Below are 20,991 nucleotides of genomic sequence, written 5' to 3'. Positions count from 1 at the left end.
AGCAATGCCTCTGTTTGCATTTTTATTTTATCTGTATTATTTGTCATTTATTTAACTAGTCTGGGGGAAAAGGAAGAGGAGATGAACAGCAAATGGCATTGCTGTTCCAGTCCCTCAACATCATTTTCATTACAACATCCTCATACTGTGTTGCTGCTAGAATCATAGATTATAGAGTTGGAAGGGACCACCAGGGTCATCTAGTCAAACCCCCTGCACAATGAAGGAATTCCACAACTACCTCCCCCCACACCCCCAGTGACCCCTACTCCATGCCCAGAAGATAGCAAAATAACAACAACAACAATAATAATACCCTCTAGGATCTCTGGCCAAACTGGCCTGGAGGGCTACTGCTTCCTGACTCCAAAGTGGCAATTGGAATTAACCTGGGCCTGTAAGAAGGGGCCACGAGAACCAAGCACTGACACAACGCTTCCTGCCCTCCATCTCACGATCTGCCTGTGTTCACAGAATCAGCATTGCTGACAGATGTTCATCTAGCCTCTGCTTAAAAAACTCCAAAGAAGGAGAGCCCACCACCTCCCGAGGTAGTCTGTTCCAATGAGGAACCGCTCTGTCAGAACCTTCTTCCTAATGTTTAGCCGAAAACTCTTTTGATTTAACTTCAACCTGTTGGTTCTGGTCCAAACTTCTGGGGAAACAGAAAACAACTCTGCACCATCCTCTATATCACAGCCCTTCAATTACTTGAAGATGGTTATCATATCGCGTCTCAGTTGTCTCCTCTCCAGGCTAAACCTACCCAGCTCCCTTCAACATTTCCTCATAGGACTTGGACTCCAGATCCCTCACCATCTTTGTTGCCCTCCTCTGGACAAGTTCCAGCTTGGCATCATCCTTCTTAAACTGAACACAATACTCTAGGTGAGGACTAAGAAGAGCAGAGTAAAGCAATACCATTACTTTGCGTGATCTGGACACAATACTTCTGTTGATACAGCCCAAAATTGCATTTGCCTTTTTAGCTACCGCATCACACTGCTGCCTCATGTTCAGTGTATGGTCTACTAAGACCCCTAGATCCTTTTCGCACACACTGCTACTAAGATAAATCTTCCCCATCCTATAATTATGCATTCGATCTTTCCTACCCAAATGCAGAATGTTACATTTATCTCTGTTGAAATTCATTTTATTGGTTTTAGCCCAATTTCCCATCTTGTCAAGATCATCCGGTATCCTGGCTCTGTCTTCTATCATATATGCTATCTCTCCGAATTTGGTATCATCTACAAATTTATTAAGCATCCCCCTATTCCTTCATCTAAATCATTTATAAATGCTAATGTGTATACTATCTCAGAAAGATTGGAATAGGAAAAACACTAACTGAAGTTATCATAACGGGCAACTGAGAGCTGCATGCATTGGCAAGTCAACTATGCAAGGCATGCAAAGTGCATTTTCCATATTCCATTTCCACTGGATCTTTAGAGGTATTGCACATGTGTTGAATTACAGAACTGCAGACTGACAAACGTTTGTTTGTGGAGACACTCTTCTATTAAAAATCTTGAAAATTAATGTCTAAAGTACTTTGGCTATTGCTTTGATACCATTTATAAAGTTTAATTTTGGGCAGATTCAGGCTTAACTAGGGTAGCCAGCTCCAGATTGGGAAATACCTGGAGATTTTTGGGTGGAGCCTGAGGAGGGTGGGGTTTGGGGAGGGGAGGGATTTCAATGCCATGGAGTCCAATTGCCAAAGCGGCCATTTTCTCCAGGTGAACTGATCTCTATCAGCTGGAGATAATTTGTAATAGCAGATGTCCAGGCTTAACTAGGGTAGCCAGCTCCAGGTTGGGAAATACCTGGAGATTTTTGGGTGGAGCCTGAGGAGCGTGGGGTTTGGGGAGGGGAGGAATTTCAATGCCATGGAGTCCAATTGCCAAAGCAGCCATTTTCTCCAGGTGAACTGATCTCTATCAGCTGGATATCATTTGTAATAGCAGATGTCCAGTTAGTACCTGAAGGTTGGCAACCCTAGGCTGAACACATCTACAACTGGCCCCGATCTGTCTCAAACAAAACATAAGCACATTCAGCTGGGTGAAAGGGCTCGTGCGCACACACATACACACAGCGTGAGGTTTTTCCAATTGTATCTTTGGCAATGATTCCTTCAGTAGCTAGAACAGGTGGCTTCCACCCATCCCCTAGGGCAGTGGTGGTGAACCTATGGCACGCGTGCCAGAGGGGGCACTCAGCGCCCTCTCTGTGGGCACGTGCGCCATCGCCCCAGCACAGAGATTGCCTGAGTTTGTTACTAGAAAGTCAGAGGGATGAGGGGCCGGGCTGCTCCCCCTCTCCACACGTGCCTGAGGACATTTCTCACATCACCCACCCCTCTGTCCAGCAGCCCAATGGGAGCCCTTCCCCCCTCCCCTGTCACATGCGGCAGGGCGGCTCACATGCGGCATGAGGGTGCGACGCTGATGGCATCCTGTTGGAGTCTGTGGCGAGGGTGATTCCTGTGATGGGGTTGGAGAGGAGCTAGGTTGGAGGGGAGCATAGCTCACAGCATGGCATAGCTGGAGGGGAGCAGAGCGCTCGGGCCACAGTGCGGGCTTTGCGGCGCCTCCCATACAAAGTATGAGCCAAGGTTAAACAAATTATCAGCATGCATACAACAGCAAAAATCACATTAATTGTTCAAAAGCATGCCAAATGCAAACTGTTACTTTTCAATAAAAAGTTTTTTGTATCATTGAAAGCTCTGTTATTGTGTTTTTCTTTTAAGACAAAAGATGTTAATGTAGGAGTTGTTTTTTCTAAAATAAAACCTCAGTATTCAGGTTAAATTGCTGTGTTGGCACTTTGCGATAAATAAGTGAGTTTTGGGTTGCAGTTTGGGCACTCGGTCTCTAAAAGGTTCGCCATCACTGCCCTAGGGGTTGAGTGCTGCTTGTCCAGCAGTACAAGAAGTTGATTCTGGGGGTAAAAAGAACTTGGAAGCCTCAATGCACCCATAAGGCTTTCTGTCCACACAATCAAGGCAATATATGTTTGAACGTTTCTGGGATTATTGCACCTATATTGTGCTAAATAAATTTCTTGTAGCCAAAAGAGTTTTAAGAATCTAAAAATTGACTGAGAGACCAAATAGGATATTTTGATTCCTTAAAAAAAAAAAAAAAAAGGCTTCCTATCCGCTTATGTTAGGAGAAATGCTGGCAAATGGTAGATACTTGTTCAAGGTATAATTTTTCTGCAATCAGTTACATTAAAATATCATCTTGAATTAGAGCAATTTTATAAATGATATAGTAAATTGCTGCAGAAAAAATTGCTGCCTTGATCAGAATGGAGTTATACATATAATTCAGAGGAAATGGAAGCTGTTAATTCAAAACAAGGGGAAAAAATTCTGAGGTATTATGGAATATACAATGATTGTTCCATGATTCTGACCTTGTACTATTTGCATTTTAATTAGATCCCTTACAGAGCACATTCTTCCTCTGAAGAGCTCAGAACAGAAAGCATATGGGTCCCAGAGAGTATCCTTCTAGGCAATTGAAAGGGCCGGATCTACTTATTGGTTCAGTAATAATGCTGCATCATGTGGCTTCAGGCAATTTTCTAAGAACCCAGAGAATAGTGAGATGTTATCTAAGGGACACTGTAAGAATTGATCTAATCTCCTGGATGAGCTCACATAACATCTAAGATGAAAGTAGGATCTCTTCTTATTCAAACTCATGAATTTCTTCAACCCTTTGAAAACTTGCCTGTTTAGGTTGACTTCTAGTGTGTGTGTGTAAAGTGCCGTCAAGTCGCAGCCGACTTATGGCGACCCCTTATGGGGTTTTCATGGCAAGAGACTAACAGAGGTGGTTTGCCAGTGCCTTTCTCTGCACAGCAAGCCTGGACTTCCTTGGTGGTCTCCCATCCAAGTACTAACTAGGGCTGACCCTGCTTAGCTTCTGAGATCTGACGAGATCAGGCTAGCCTGGGCCATCCAGGTCAGGGCTTGACTTCTAGTAATTAGGTTTAAAAAGTATTCCTGTGCATGGCTGAGGGCTAAGCCAAACAGAGGCAAGTGCCAATCTTAAACTGATTTCCTTAGAATTAACTCCCAGGATTTCATCAAGCCTCACTTTTAGGTAAAGTTTTTTTTAAAAAAGAATACATAAAATAATTTCCTTCCAGAGTTTGAAATACCCAAGACTCAGAGCTGAGCATGGTGAAAAGGAATGTATGTGTGTGTTTTCCATTCTGCACAATAAATCTTATATTCTAATGGCAAAGTAGGGGAATCTTTGAATACTTAAATCTAGTGACTGGAGCTATGAATTGGCAAGATGGATCTTTCAACAAACCTGAAAAGGGCTAGAGGTTGCAGAAAAACCAGAAATCTTTTTTTAAAAAAATACATTACCGAGTTTTAAATAAACCCAAAATGATAAAAGGAGCACCTGTAGCTTTAAGCAACTGATTCCCTCAGTGGCTGTTGCTAGGCAACCACAGAATCCATGCTTTGGTTTCTGTCAGTAAAAGGCAGCAGGAGGGGGCAGAGCCCTTTCCAGGCCTATTTTGGCCTTTGAGGGAGAACTCACTGGGCCCAGGCTAAGGTTGTCAGCTCCAGGTTGGGAAATTCCTGAAAATTTTGTGATCTGAGAAGGGCTAGGGTTTGGGGAGGGAAGAGGCCTCAGCAGGGTATAATGCCATAGAGTCCACCCTCCAAAGAAGCCACTTTCTCCAAGTGGACAGATCCACCCCCAAATCTCCAGGAATTTCCCAACCTGGAGCTGGCAACTCTAAGGGGGACTGATCTCTGTAGTTGGGGGATCTGCTGTGATTCCAGGAGAGCTGCCGCTGCCACTGCTGCTGTGTTTGTGTGTGTGTGTGTGTGGGGGGGGGGAAGCAGGTGGGCAGCTGGGAGTGCTGCTGCCACCACTGTTGCTGTGGGAGGGAGAAGGGAAGCAGGTGGGAGGCCAGGACAATGATGGGGGGCAGAAAGAGGGATAAAGTGACAGGATGGAGGACAGAGAGAGAGAGTCAGAAAAGGGGCCGCAGGAGGGAGAAACAGTGAAAGACAGAGAGAAGTAGACAGAGTGGGGAGGAAGCAATGGTGGGGGAATGGGATAGCTGCTCCTGCAAATTTCTTGTGGGTCCCCACTTGTCAGTTCTGTTTTTCTTATCTCTCTCAGCTCAGTTGAAAGGTTCATGAATCCAAATATTTGATAGAAGAAGTTTTATACTGCTCTGGTGTGTGTCACACAAGGAGCTGATATTGCATTTACAGTTTGTGGGTCACCTCAGAGACATATCCAAGGACTGATAAGTAAAATCTGGAAAATTCTTAGTTTATGCTGTTGGTTTACCATGTGGTGCTCGAGTGACAGTGTTCAAGTAACTGAATTTGGAAATGGTGCTGTAAAAAATTAATTTATCTGTGTTTCTTATCAAGAAACCATACTTCTCTAAAATTGGGTTATGGCTCTTGCTGTGAATCATTAGCTGTGCAATCAGAAAAGATATCAGAATCCTTTGTTCAATTTGGATTAACTATGCTCAAAATAGTACACCAGTGGCCTATCCAAAGACAGTGAATTTTCAATCAATTTTTGTCTGGAAAAAAGGCAACAACTCAGAACCAAGAATCTATATAGACTGTACAGATGAGTTGAAATGCAGTTCGGTATGTAGTTTGGTTGCCCTGATGTTGTTATTTAAATTAAATATTACAATGACATGAGGCAAACAAACTATTGTCTGCTTTATGAAACCAGCAAATTTATAAAGGGGTATTCAAGAATACACTTTTCACATGCATGGACCTGGCTTTTCTTAATACTGGGAAACTCACTAATAGGATCACAAATATTCTCCTTGCCTATTTTATGAGTTTATGAAAGCTGCAGATGTGATTCTTCATAAAGAAGTATAGCAAAACCTCATAGAAGTATTATACTTGTAGTTTGTAAAACTGTTTAAGCAACTAGTGAATTTATGGTCTCTCCCTCAGCAGAACCAACCTGGAACAAAACTTGGATTTGATTGGAAACATCAGGTTCCTGTGTTGATACTGTAGCATGCCATCATCAACAATCACAGGCCTCCTGTACTGGGGAAACCTTCGGAACCTCCCCAAAACAGAGCTGTCAGAAGATTATGGTAACCACCCACATAGAATTAGGTTTCTGGAACCCAGGATGGATTCTGAAAGCAACCCTGCTTTGCGGGATGGGGGAGGGATGGCACCTAGGAAAAGAAGATCTTTGCAATTCTTGAATAAAAGCCCAAGTGCACTGAACATCAGATGCTGATAGTCTCAAAAATGACAAATTTGTATGCTAAATAATACAAAACATTGGAAAATTAAATGTAACATTGATGGTCTTTCGATTAGATCAAGTCTTGGTAAAGAGAACAATGGGTTATGTTCTCCAAAGCTCTCGGAATTTAGTAGCTACTAAACAGGCTAAAGATGTTAATGAACAGTTAAAATAGGGAGGTCAGATTTATTAATACTGCAAAGCCATTAAAATATTCATATCAATTACAGAGTAGAATTAAAAGATACAGTATCTCAAAGTATGGGATATAGAATTCTTAAATAAATAAATAAATAAATAAGCTAAAAACCTCAGATTAATATAACATTTTCCATTTTAGGTTAAACTGCCAAGCCCCCATTTTGTTTGAACAATCTTGTATATTGTAGCACAGAATTTAGCTACTTGTTTCATCGTCTGGGCTGACCCTTCCCATAGGAGATAAATTAAAATAGAAAATGAAGTCTCATAATAAAAAAGGAATCATACTTACATTGGTGACATATTCAATATCTTTCCAAATGTTACATTCCCTAGGAAAGTCGGTCAACTCTAAAAAATTATCCACGATCACTTGGCCAATCAAGTCATGCCTGGAAAACCGGTCAAAGTCATATACAGAGAAGTGGAGTTTCCTTGTGCTTAAATCATTGTAAGGAACAGGAAATAAAAAAACTTCATCAAACACTGGGTTCAGGGTCTTTCTATGCACTTTAGTCTGGTGTTTTGTTTTCCTATCTGGAAGTAAATAGATCTTGACATATGGGTCTGAAGTCCCAGAAAAGTCCTTTGCTGGCAGACTGACAGCTTTGTGGATTTTTACTATCAGTTGTTCTAAATCACAATCATATTTCAGAATAAAGTTGAGTTTCCCGCAAGACTTGCTATTATTTCTCCGCCCATCATCCGTGTCCACAGATCTCTGCTTATATAGCTCCGGCTTGATACGTCCAATCCCGGTCGGCTGCTCCTGCTTTTGCATCTGCTGGATGTTGAAGTCTGGGTTTGAGAGATTGAGTTGCCTTCGGATTGAGTTATGCCTTAAAAACAACAGAAAGACTTGATTACACTGGTAGGAATAGAAAATCTCTGTACTCTGTTGAAATCTTGGGAATTGCCAAAGCAAGATTTTGGATCATTAAGAATGATTTTTTCTCCCCAGAACAAAGTTTTCCTAAAAAAAACCTTGTTAGGATGGCATTTACACAAGAATTCATTTTTTGACATTTTAATTATTGTACTTGTCATTTATTTAATAGAACTGTTGCTAGCACAGCTGGTAGTGTGGCTTGCCTTATGGTGGCACTAGCTCAGATCAAACAAATCTATATTGAAAACTGCTGAAACACCACAAGGTCATTGCTGTTCCCAAAAAAATATTTAAAGGCATGCATTTTCCAGTGCAATTTCTGTAACATTTTCCTGGGAAACTAGCAAAACTAATTTTGTTGGCAAATCTACACGTCCTGTGCTTCGACGCAGAACATCACAAATCACAGTAAGTATCCTTCCTAAGAAGTACAGGGTGGAATGAGAGTCAAATTTAACCCCCCCCCCCCCGCATTATAGAGGTGAATGTTGACTGAAGATTACCCAGCTTACATCATCTGGCCCTAGTTAAAGCTACCAAGAGCTTACCAGCTTCTTCTGATAGTAATGAGCAGAATGGTTCTTAAAAGCATCCAAAAATATTCATTGAGTGTTTAATGCTAGAACCTGGAGTGCTCACAAGGGGTGTGCAACCGCCCCCCCCCCCCCCCGTATTTTTTTGAATTGAGTATATTGGGCCTGAAAAGTATTGGTATTTGCACGATTCAAAATACTAAATACCAGTATGCTGTTCAGATTCAGGTTTTTGTTTGGGGGGGGGGTCTGACTTTTTCGGGTCCACTATTAACTAAGGTGAAACTTTTTGGGTGGGGGGGTTGTTTTTAAAAGTGCAGGCACCAAAATTACAAGAGAGCTGCTCTGCCTGCTCTTTACATAACCCAAAATTTCAAGTAGATTGGGCTAAGGGGGGCAATTCTATGGCCTCCTGAACAGGGTGCCACCAGCCATCGTCCATTATTTCTTATAAAGGGGGGGAAACACCCACCAAACTGCTTCCAGGGCAAAAGCCATACCTGCAAACAGCAATCACTGGTCAAATGCCTCCCATGGATGAACCAACACAATAAGCCCAACAGAACCATTGCAAATCCCAGCAGAACCACAAGTCAATGTGCCAAGCCAAACAGAAACAAAATCAAACCAAAAAATTCTAAACTGGAAATTCCAGGTGTTGAGGGGGCACTTTTGCAAGCCCAACAGAACCAATGGCAATTAGCAGAAGCCCAGCAGAATCCAGAGCCACTGTGGCAGTGCAAGCCCAACAGAACCAATGTCAAACCAGAGAATCTCTACAGTAGAAACTGAGGGTGGCGGTGCATTTTTGCAAGCCCAGGAGAACCAATGACAAGGTACAAATGCCCAGCACACCCCAGTGCCACTCTAGCAGTACAAGCCCAATACAAGTAACGTTAAACCAGAGAATCTTTACAGAAGAAACTGAAGGTGGGGGTTCACTTTTGCAAGCCCAGCAGAACTAATTCTAATCTGCAGATGCCCAGCAAAACCCAGGGCCTTCTGACAGTGCATGCTCAACAGGACTAATGTCAAACCAGAGTATATCTCAGTAGAAACTCAAGATGGGGGGGAGGCACTTTTGGAAGCCCAGCAGAACCAACTGTAATGTACAGAAGCCCAGCAAAACCCAGCTCCACTTTGTCAGTGCAATCTCAAAAGGAGTAATGTCAAACCAGAGAATCTCTTCAGTGGAAAATGAAGGCTTTTTTTTTTTTACACAGTCTAAGAGAACCAATGCCAATGTACAGATGCCCAAGACAGCCCAGTGTGACTGTGTCAGTTCAAGCCAAACAGAAGTAATGTCAAACTGGAGAATCACAGCAGAACAAATCCAAGCCGGGGGTGGGGAGGGGGGGAGGCACAAAGCAACTCTGGCAAAGAAAGAAAAACTTTTAAAACTGACAGACTTGAAATAAATGGAAGCACACTGGATAGAAACCCCAGGAGACACAGAAACAAAGAAAAACTGGAGAGGGGAAGGACAAACAGTTCCAGGAGCCTGCAAATGCTGGCTCCTGATCTTCCCCGTAAATCCTGAACATTCCAGGGATTTTAGGGGGCCATTTTTTTGGTATCCCGAAAAATTCCAAGATATATTTGGGATGCCGAATATACCTGAAAATTACTGATTTGGTGTTTTTGGGTATATTTTTGGTTCGATTTTACCTGAATGCACATCACTAGTGCCCACTTCTCTTCAGACTTCTATACATCTTAGGTAGCTATACTGGCATTAGCTGCTGCTGTTCTTCTGCCTAACAGGCAGGCTTCTGCCTTGACTGCAGCCCATCTTCCTTTTTCATAAATTACTGCTCTGCTGCAGAAGCTGGCATAGTTAGAAGCATAATCTCTTACTTGGTGTTGCTGCATTCCTTCTACTCCAGCATCACTACTGCCCAGGTGATGGTGATGGTATATGCAATACAGCAGAACCAGCACAAGAAACACCCTGCTTGTTATAACAATAGTGCATCGTGCTCTGCCACTGCTGTGCTCTGCTTTCCAAGGGCAAACCCCTCGAATCTTACCATAGCACAGCATTAATTTGCTACTCACCTAGCGCCATTCTAAGCAGAGTTAGAGTCATTTAGGTCCAGCAAAATCAATGGGTTTAGAAGGGTGCTTGCTTAGGATGGCACTGAACATTTAGAAATGTGCTTTTCCAATTAATAAAAGTGATGTACGATAGGATCTGGTGGATAAACCAAAACAAGTATGTCTTCTGCATAAGTGATGTATGGGATTCCCTGCTGCCAGTTATGTGGCACAGTTGCTAGACTGGTAGCTTCTAAAAGGTTGATACAAATATGACAGACAGGTATACTATTCACTGAAAATTTTTGTAGTGGCTTTGTTTGCCAGTTTAAACTAGAGGGGATACCTATCTTTATTTGACTTGATCGTGTGATTTCCAAGATGTCCAACTGGCCACTGTCAACAAGTGTGTATTGTAAGTCTGATATAATACAGCAGTTTAAGTTGTTATCCTTACCTTCTTTCATTCATGTTCCCATCGTTCTTACATGTTCACCATTATATACTGCACATCCCACTTGTGACATCAAAACTATGGCTAAAACCTAACACTTCCTATTTTTAAACCTCGCAAGCGTTTTATTAACCTGTTCTATTTTTGCTGAAACCTTTGCAGGGATATATCAGCATTCACAGCATCAGCGATAAGTGCAAATGAGCATACTTTGCAAGATTTAGTTGAGGCCGCCATCACCTACTACAGGACTAACAATTTTATCCAACTCATAAAACAAAGAAAAAGAGCAGGAATCTTTCTGTACGTGATCTACAAACATCGGCCTGCTGGCGGGTTTTGCAAGCAGCTGCCAACAACAATGGTGTTCTTCAGATTTATGCAGAGTTCCTCACTAATGTTCTATGTCCTCACCTTTAATGTGTGAGGAAACAACAAAGCAGCCAGAAGTGGAGGCCAACTTTATGTTTTCTCCTTGCATACTATCAACAAAGGGGAAACCATTTAAACTGCAATTTCTTGCCAAGGTAGTATCTATAAGGATCAATGAACATATAAAACTGGCCGCAAATCACCTAATCTGTCAGCGGTGAAGAAGGAACTGAGGGGAGGGGTCCTAGACCGTTAGCCATGTGGCCGTTGAAGAGGGAACAGCTGCAGTGAGTGCGAGGCTTGGTCTAGCGCCCTCTACAGTCTAAGAAGTGGAAAAAAACCATCAGAAGCAGGCCTGCTCATGTGCAGTCCCAATGTGGGACTGCACAGAAGAACGATGATGAACAATATATAACCATACATAACAATATATAATAATATATAACAACTGTAACACTTTTAGATCAACCTGCAGCCTAAAACATGAGTAGAAGAGAGCAACAACCTTAACAGTGAATTCCACTAAGTGCCACTTCAAACTTTTAAAATGTTTATTCACACTTTGACAAAATGTATTGTTGTCAAAATGTATTTCTTAAAGTATTAATGCCATGCCAGATGTAGCAGCAATGGCGAAATTCAAATGAAGGCAAGTTGTAGAGCAGCAGAAAACTGAATAGTTAAGTGTTGTAATGATGTGGGAAAACTTATTGTTTTAGGAGCACAAAAGCTTTGCATCTACACACATACCAGAGCAATAAAATGTATCTGTCGAAAAGCAAAACAGAAGAAATACTCCTCCATTTGCTCCATGAAGGGTCTGCTTCATAACCATATAAATACTTCTGTAGGGATAATAAAGTCTTACTCTTTCAGTGGTTTCTTTTCCTACAGTACCCTACAGTAGGGGTCCCCAGTGTGGTGCCTGTGGGTCGCATGGCATCTGCTGACACCTTTTCTAGTGGCCACCAAGTGTTTTTAGGAAGTGGTTGGGGCCAGGTAGAGGTTTTGCCCAGCAAGGCTTCTGACCAACTGTTGGAAATTTGACTGGCTGTGCCGATTTTTTTTAAATATTGCTTTGGCAGCAGCTGCCACCACAGCACAAGGATCTACACTGTGTTATTGAAGCTAAGCTGTAGCAATCATTTTGTGTCTGGTTCTGCCTCCTGCAGCAGCCATTTTATTGCTGTACCCACCACAGAATCATAGAGTTGGAAGGGACCACCAGGGTCATCTAGTCCAATGCAGGTAATTCACAACTACCTCCCCCACACACACCCAGTGCCCAGAAGATGGCCAAGATGCCCTCCCTCTCATGAACTGCCTAAGTTCATAGAATTAGCATTGCTGACAAATGGCCATCTAGCTTCTGCTTAAAAACCTCCAGGGAAGGAGAACTTACCACCTCCCAAGGAAGCCTGTTCCACTGAGGAACCGCTCTAACTGTTAGAAAATTCTTCCTAATGTCTTGATGGAGACTCTTCTGATTTAATTTTAACCCGTTGGTTCTCGCCTGACCTTCTGGGGCAACAGAAAACAACTCGGCACCATCCTCTATATGACAGCCCTTCAAGTACTTGAAGATGGTTATCACCATGCTGTGTCAGAATTCCAAATGTGCCCTCAGGCTCAAAAAAGTTGGGGAACCCTGCCCTATACCCTTTTCTCGGTAATACCAAAGAAACTCTAAGTACTGACCGAGCGGAAGGGGTTGGTTCTGTGATTTGCCGATGCATCCGGACATTGTGCACGCAGTTTTCCTTGTTCCCTGTCTTTGCATCCAATGGAATGTCTGGGGAGGTGTGGCTAATCTTCATAGAAGAGTCTGGGTATGAAGTAGGTTGTCCCAGGTAATCCTCACTATACTCATGGTCATTGGTGTCTGTATCTGTATAGTTCAGTGATTCCTGTTTGTCTTTGTTTCCAAGCAGACCGCGTTCTCGCCAAGGAACCCAGCAAAGCTTCCAAGACACAAACAGAGATACCCCAAACAAAGCAAGTCCACAGGCAGTGACAACTAATGACAGTAAGCTCACGGAGATATCTGAAAAGAATAAAAACAAAAGGCATGTTAGCATTCTGTTCTATTTTACTATCATTTGAATACAACTCAGGATAGATCTTCATAAAACTAACTGTTGTAGAACTGAACTTCCTTTCTCAAAGCTTCTTTTATGCGTATTGCTTCCCAGTGATCCAGGCAAGAAAACATATGTTTAATTAAAACTTTTTGGGAGGTAAGTGTGAAAATAACAATGTTAAACCAAATTATCCTTATGAAATGTAACAAAGGGCTTCAGATGTGTACCCGATGCTACTTCAACTCCCATTGGCATTGCAATTATTTTTATCTCTTTCATGTTTATAATTTTAATTGCTATGGAGATTTTAAATCTAATTCCGCAACAACAGCATTCTATTTAAATCAAGACTTTTAAAACCAAGATATCTGTCCATTTTCCATTGTTTAATCCATATTTTCCAAATCAGCAAGTTTACTAATTGTTTAATTATAATTGTATAACTATAAGCAGAATGCTATTTTCAGGCTTAACCCCCCCCCCAGTAATTCCTACTATGCTATAGTGCAATAACTATCTATTGTCATTATCTACTAGTTCCTCTGAATTCCTAGCTTACTTTTTAAAAAAAGATAAATCTCCTCTTTAGTTCCAGAAATAAGGGGGAATCCTAATTACCTTTCCCCTAAATAGAAATTCAGAACCCATGGTCTGTAATTTTAGAAGGAAAAAATCACCCTGGTTTTAATTGTTCATTTACCCAGAAGGCTCCTAACAGCACACTAGTTTTGTTGCTGTTTTCCAAGCTTTCTCAATTTTCTTGTAGCCTTCTAGTCATGAAGGAGTGAAAAATTAGGTGCTTTCCTAGCATTTTATAAAGTCCTATCATTATCCTATCTTGTTGCCATGCTGACAGATCTAGGTAACTGAAAGGAATGATGGAAATAGTATTAAAAACTTGTTAGGCAATTTTAATAAATTGCTTGAATCTGTAGATTTTCCTAATGGTTAACTACAGCTAGACTTCATGTTGGCATCTATTTTTTGTACGTTTAATAAATTTAATACCAACAACCCAGAGTATCTCTCCTTTGCTTTAATGTTTTAAAGGTAACATTCGCAACCCCCCCCCACAAAATTTCAGTTATCATGTGCACATTCAACAGAAAATGATGCCACTTTCACCAATTTATTCTATGATGCACTCTTTACTGAAATGGAAATGCTAGCTTCTGTGGAAGGGAAAACCACATTTTATAATTGACAAAATATTGCTGTTTGAGTGCTGGGGCAACTGTGATTTTCCTGCTACAGAATTACTACCTTGTGAGGGATTAAACAGTGTTGAAGGAACAGGGAAGGTGAGGGCGACTCCCCAAAACCCTAATGCATCTTTTAGAGGTACTCAGTGCTAAACAACATGTTCAGAACTAGTCTTAGATTATGCAGTATTTAGGTTTCATAAAAAGTCCTTTGCCCACAGAAAACTAGCAAATCAAGACAAAGGATATTTTTTCCCCTAGAGGGGCAATGCCATTCATTTATATAGATAGAATATATTTCTGAGATGAAACCCTGAACAAGTTGATCAGCAAACTAAGACAGTTTATAGTTTCACCGTCCTTTTTGTTTTCCTTGACATTTCTGGGCCCTTTTTCTGTTCATGAGTTTTCCCATTGTGCGTATGTGTGTTTGCAATGTGCTATGGCTAAACACCATAGCTGACAAAGCAATGCTTTGCAGGCAGTCCTTTTGAGTACTGGAGGCAAGCCCAATTCCTCTCACTATTCACAGTTACAAAGTCCCACAGGGCGCTGTGAATTGCTTAGATTACAGAAGCACCCCAAATTGACAATTCCAGCTATCCCACTCTCTGATTTTAACAAGCTGGTCTCCCATGGATACTCCTTTACATAATTTGAGCTTTTGATTTCATACTATTCTTCCAACTCTCTGTGTGTAGTTCAGCTCTTCTGAACCTATTTATCTAGATATTAATGTATTTGTGCATTCTGTTATTGCTCGAGTGAAGTCAGCAAATTGTATCTCATAGCGGTGAACCTTTGTTTGTGTGTAAAGCGGCATCAAGTCGTAGCTGACTTTTGGTTAGGAAGAATTTTCTAACAGTTAGAGTGGTTCCTCAGTGGAACAGGCTTCCTTGGGAGGTGGTAAGCTGTCCTTCCCTTGAGGTTTTTAAGCAGAAGCTAGATGGCCATTTGTCAGCAATGCTGATTCTAATATCTTAGGCAGATCATGAGACGGAGGGCATCTTGGCCATTCTGGGCATGGAGTATGGGTCACTGGGGTGTGTGGAGGGGGGAGGTAGTTGTGAATTTTCTGCATTGTGCAGGGGGTTGGACTAGATGACCCTGGTGGTCCCTTCCAACTCTATGATTCTATGATGGTGACCCCAGCAATGGGCTTTCAAGATAAGTGAGAAGCAGAGGTGGCTTGCCATTGCCTTCATCTGCAGAGCCTTCCTTGATAGTCTCCCTTCCAAGTACTGACCCTGCTTAGCTTCCGAGATCTGACGAGACAAAGCTATACCATGTCACCTTCCCTCTTTGATGGGCGTAGACTGGAGCAACTCTCCTTAGGATTGCTCTGTAAATGGTAAATTGCAGTTGTTCCGTCTGTTGACAGATGATCTATGGCAGGTAAGTTGTCCTTACGCTTCCCACGAAATACCCACTGTGCAGCTGTAGAATTCTAGGGGGATCATACTGTGCCATTTTTAAATCCCCCTTTTTGACTTTTGACCATTATACTATCAGAACATTCTATTTATTCTGAAATCAAACTGAAATTTGGCACCAAAAAATCTACCTGGTATAATGTATAATCTGGTTAACATACAAATATAAGAATACAGAAAAGAAAAATAGATTCGTGAGGTCCGATTGTAAAATCATAACAATCATAGTTTGACAAACAATAAACAAGACCTAAAAACAATTATCTTCTATGCAACACACAGTAACACAACATTATATATCAGTGGAAGCACAAATAGTTCCCAAAAGTCCTATCTTATAATAAATCAAAAGTTTTCTATATTGTACTTATAAAACATCCTTTTAAAAATTATTATTTTAGTATTATTATAAAGTTAAATTATTATTAAACCAATTATTGGATCAGATACAACATGCAAATATCATTTACAATATTACTAATTAGCTTTCATGTTCAATGTTTTCATTTTTGCGACCAAAACATACCTACAATTCACACTTTTGCCACTTTAGATTCAGACAACAATTCAAGAATATGCCAGGGGTTTCATTCTTATCAATTTTGCATAAGCCCTTTATAGATCTTTAAAGTTAAAATGTTACAACTCTGGAAAGCTGAAAAACAGACTTTGTAAATGGTCCCACATATGTAAATACTGCAATTCTGATACACTGAGGAAATTATGGTGGAAACATACTCAGTGAGGACAATTTACCTGCCAAAGATCACGCCTCCTATATGAAAACGTTTTATGTACAGTGGCAGGCTGGTTGAATACTGTTGTTATATCACTGAAGGTAATCCCAATGATAGAACTGCTTTTCAATATTTAGGAGACAAAGTTCCTTCCTTTCCTTGATTAGTTAAGCCTGAGGGGCTGGGTGCTCCTGCTCTAAAATATCTGGAACGCTTGTAAAGGAAAATGAAAATTATCTTCTATAGGAAATTAAGCCCATGGGTTGAATCCAATAGATTCCTCCCTCTCTAGACCATGCAGAATGCCAGGTAAGGGAAAGGTGCATGGTATCTCATCGTGCAAAAATTAAGGTCTGTCACCTTTCTGCACTAATGAACCTTCAAGACAGTTCACAATAGAGTTAAGGCAATAAAATCAACGTAACAGTGACATTCAACCACAACAGCATCAGCATTTAAAGCAGCATTTAAAGGTGTCAGCACAATTTCCCCAGGAGATTAGGCACCAAGAATGGGAGTGGGTGGGGGGAAGGTTTGAGTAGGACAGGCAGGCACCTCTTGGCATATAGATTACAAGGGTGGTGGACCCCTCCCAAGAGACTGTAAGTGAAGTCTCCCTGGTAGCCACCCATCTAACTTCTGAAGAAAGCAGATAATGACAGAATTCAGCCTACTCGCTATTTATTTAGGGCTTTAAGAGTTAATACCAACACTTTGAATCATGCCTAGAAAATTAGGAGTGAAGATACCTGAGTACCAGCATAATGGGCTCAATGCAGTAAGTCCTTATTAGTAACCTGGTCACAATATTCTAGAGAAGCTGAAATTTCAGGAAGCTATTCCACATACAACATATTGCAGTAGTCTAGCCAGGGTATTATTAATACAAGGATAATTAAGGCAAGATCTTCCTTTTCCAGGGCAGGATGTAGCTGGCATGCCACATGAAGTTGTAAAAGGCAATCCATAGTGCAAATGCAACTTACAATGCGATATCTAACAGAACTCCCCTGTGATCTTTACTGGAGAGTGTAAATACTAAGTAACTTCCCAGACCATGGCATTCAACTTTCCAATATTGGCCGAGCACCACCACTTTTATGATCTGGCAACAGTACCTCCCTCCTGACTTCATTCAGTCTTACTTGAATCAACTAACTATAAGCAATGCACATTTTTTTGGTTTATATCCTGCTGTTTTCCAAGGGGTTCATGGTGGCTCACGTGGTATTTTCTTCCCAGAACAAATCTGTGAGGTAAGGGTTGGCTGAGTGATCACCCAGTGAGTTGTACAATTAAGACGGGAATTGGACCCAGGTTTCCCAGGCACTTGTCCAATAACTGTAACTACTAGAACACAATGGTTCTTCAACCACACTTCTTGGTGGGCCAGCCTGTTGCCAGCGAATTGCCTGTATCTGCACTCAGATATCAGGGCTGGTGGTGCTTGTCAGATAAGGTGCTAGCAGGGACTTCTGCATTTCACTACAAGTACAGGGAAAGCATAGGGTATCGCAGTCCTCAAATACATGATCTTACAGTCTGAGCATATGAATGCCATCAAAGATGACGGACTATATAGACTGACAGGTTCTTTTGTGATTTCCATTGTGTAGGTATAACAAGGTCAGTAGAACTCACTCGCTGATGCCTTAAACCAATAACCTCACTGTCTTGAGAAATGACCTGTAATTCACGGTGTTTAAAGAGATTTCGGTAATGCTAGGCATCGCTGTCATGTTAGGTAGTGAAAAATATTTCTACCTACTGAGGGTTTTTTTTAAATGATCTTTTGGAAACAGAAAGAAACTGAAGACTTTTATCTTTTTTTTCTTGTCGAGGTCTAGTGGTGTTGGTGTCCTGAGGGGTTAGAAATGAACTGATAGAATGCTCTTTCTTCTCCTTAGAGTAAAAGAAATGGTTTAAAGCTTCCATGTTTTCAAAAGTTACACTCTAAAAATATGACTTCTCGTTATTCTCCTGCTTTTTTTCCAAAAGAACAAATGCAAAACAGATGAATAAGGAAGGAGAACCTTACAAGAGTCCAAACGAAGCAAAGAAAAGGTTAAAAAATCAGGCAGAGCTTGAAAAACCAAAAGAAAATGGCAACAACCAGATAAAACATGAGGAAAGAAGAAAAACGGGGCTATACTTTACTATCATATACTTTACTATCATATGCTCAGATCTCCACTGACTATACAAAGGGCAAGGGTGTGTGTAGGCGTGTCAAGTGTTACCTCAAAACAGCTTTTTGAAGACTGAAGTACCACAATATACACCTTTCCACTCCCCAGGTTGGTGTTCATTCAGCTCACTTCCTAGGCTTTAATTCTAGTCACTGTAATATCTGATTCTCAAATCAACTCTATCTGTGATGGATTATGCATTTCCTGCTGCACATCTCACTGCTGACTGGCTGATATGACAGCAATAAGTATTACTGACTAGCATACTAAGAGCAACTCTTTACATTAGAACAGTGGTTCTCAACCTTTTTTTCCCATTCCCCCTTTCACCATTGTTCAGAACATAATTCCCCCCTACCCAAGATAGTCTAACTCAAAAGGTGCATTCCAAATAATATGCATATTTGCTGAACACTGGTCCCAATTCCCCCCTGAAATCCTAAAATCCCCCCCAGGGGGGAACTGCCCCCTTGTTGAGAACCCGTGCATTAGAAGAAACGGCCCTCTTCCTAGGAGCACCTCTGGGCAGAGCCCACCTTAATATCTGAGATGAAGACACCAAGTTACAGCTTCAGTTTTGGACATTTTGCAACCTTAACCTAAGACTAAGCTGCAGAAGGAGTCAGAAGAAAGGATGTTCATTGGGGCAACCACAACATTGCGAAGACAAGTTTATCTATGCACACCCATAAGACTGTAAGTCACCTTTTATATAGGAACATAAGAAAGGCCCTGCTGGATCAGACCAAGGCCCATCAAGGCCAGCTGCCTGTTCACACAGTGGCCAACCAGGTGCCTTTAGGAAGCCACAAACAAGATGACTGCAGCAGCACCATCCTGCCTGTGTTCCACCGCATCCAAAATAATAGGCATGCTCCTCTGATACTAGAGAGAATAGATAAGCAGCAGGACCAGTATCCAATCTAACTAATAACCATGAATACCCCTCTCCTCCATGAATATGTCCACTCGCCTCTTAAAGCCCTCCAAGCTGGCAGCCATCACCGCATCCTGGGGCAGGGAGTTCCACAATTTAACTATGCGTTGTGTGAAAAAATATTTCCTTTTATCTGTTTTGAATCTCTCGCTCTCCAGCTTTAGCGGATGACCCCGTGTTCTAGTATTATGGGAGAGGGAAAAACTTCTCCCTGTCCACTCTCTCCAAACCATGCATAATTTTATAGACCTCTATCATGTCTCCCCTTAGCCGCCTTCTTTCCAAGCTAAACAGCCCTAAGCGTCCTAACCGCTCCCCATAGGACAGTTGCTCTAGTCCCTTAATCATTTTGGTTGCTCTTTTCTGCACCTTCTCAAGCTCTGTAATATCCTTTTTTAGGTGTGGTGACCAGAACTGTACACAGTATTCCAAGTGTGGTCTCACCATAGATTTGTACAAGGGCAGTATGATATCAGCAGTTTTATTCTCTATTCCTCGTCTAATTATGGCCAGCATGGAATTTGCCTTTTTTTACAGCAGCCGCACACTGGGTTGACATCTTCATTGAGCTATCCACTACCACCCCAAGATCCCTTTCTTGGTCTGTTGCTGCCAGCTCAGATCCCATCACTGTATATGTGAAGTTGGGATTTTTTGCCCGAATATGCATCACTTTACACTTGCTCACATTGAATCTCATTTGTCATTTTAATGCCCATTCTTCCAGTATGTAGAGATCCTTCTGGAGCTCTTCACAGTCCGATTTTGTTTTAACCATGCTAAATAATTTGGTGTCATCTGCAAACTTGGCTACTTCACTGCTTAACCCCAACTCCAGGTCATTGATGAACAGGTTGAAAAGCACCGGTCCCAACACCGGTTTCCTACTCCTAATATACTTAAAGAATTTCTTATTGTTTGTTTAGATGTGTTTAGCAATAAGCCCCTCAAAATCTTTTTTTGCACCTCTAATTATCTGCTTGAATTTCCTTTGTGCAAGTTTATGTTTGCTTCTGTTCGCCTCGTTTGGGCAAACCTTCCAGTCTCTGAAGGAAGACTTTTTCTCTCTAATTGCTTCCTTCACCTTACCCGTTAGCCATGGTGGTGACCTCTTGGACTTATTACTACCTTTCCTGACCTGCGGTATACAAGCTAGCTGAGCCTCTAGTAATGTGGACTTGAGTAACCCCCAAGCCTTTTCAAGAGATTTAACCCTCTTAACTGTTCCTTTCAACTTCCTCTTTACCAGTTTTTTCATTTTAGAGAAGTTCCCTCTTTTAAAGTCAAAGGTAATTGTATGAGATTTCCCAGTCACTTTCCCACTTACATCTAAATTAAATTTGATGCCATTATGATCACTATTGCCAACTGGCTCAACTGCATCCACATCCCGCACTAAGTCACCGGCAGCACCTGAGAGTATTAAATCCAGGATTGCTTCCCCTCTGGTTGGGTCTATGACCAACTGTTCCAGGGCACAGTCATTTAGGATGTCTAAAAATTTTATCTCTTTGGCTTGTCTGGAGCATACATTTATCCACTCAATATGAGGGAAGTTGAAGTCTCCCATTATTACTACTTCGTTACCTTTACATGCTTCCCTAATTTCATTCTCCATCTC

The 20,991-nt window shown here is 41.5% G+C and overlaps 1 protein-coding gene across 3 annotated transcripts in view; it reads right to left on the bottom strand.

Moving 5' to 3' along the window:
* The window catches only part of SYT9 (synaptotagmin 9), an 88,902-nt gene that overhangs the window by 32,459 nt on the left and 35,452 nt on the right, over positions 1-20,991 (bottom strand). For all 3 annotated transcript variants that reach the window (XM_056850956.1, XM_056850955.1, XM_056850957.1), the window contains exons 2-3: positions 12,490-12,835; positions 6,799-7,345 (exon numbers count right to left, since the gene is read on the bottom strand). In XM_056850956.1, the coding sequence (XP_056706934.1) occupies positions 6,799-7,345; positions 12,490-12,835 (893 nt within the window). The remainder of the gene's footprint in view (positions 1-6,798; positions 7,346-12,489; positions 12,836-20,991) is intronic.

This window comes from Euleptes europaea, chromosome 6, assembly GCF_029931775.1.
Source record: "Euleptes europaea isolate rEulEur1 chromosome 6, rEulEur1.hap1, whole genome shotgun sequence".
In the NCBI taxonomy this organism is placed as follows: domain Eukaryota; kingdom Metazoa; phylum Chordata; class Lepidosauria; order Squamata; family Sphaerodactylidae; genus Euleptes; species Euleptes europaea.
This window is presented reverse-complemented; position numbering and strand designations above follow the sequence as displayed.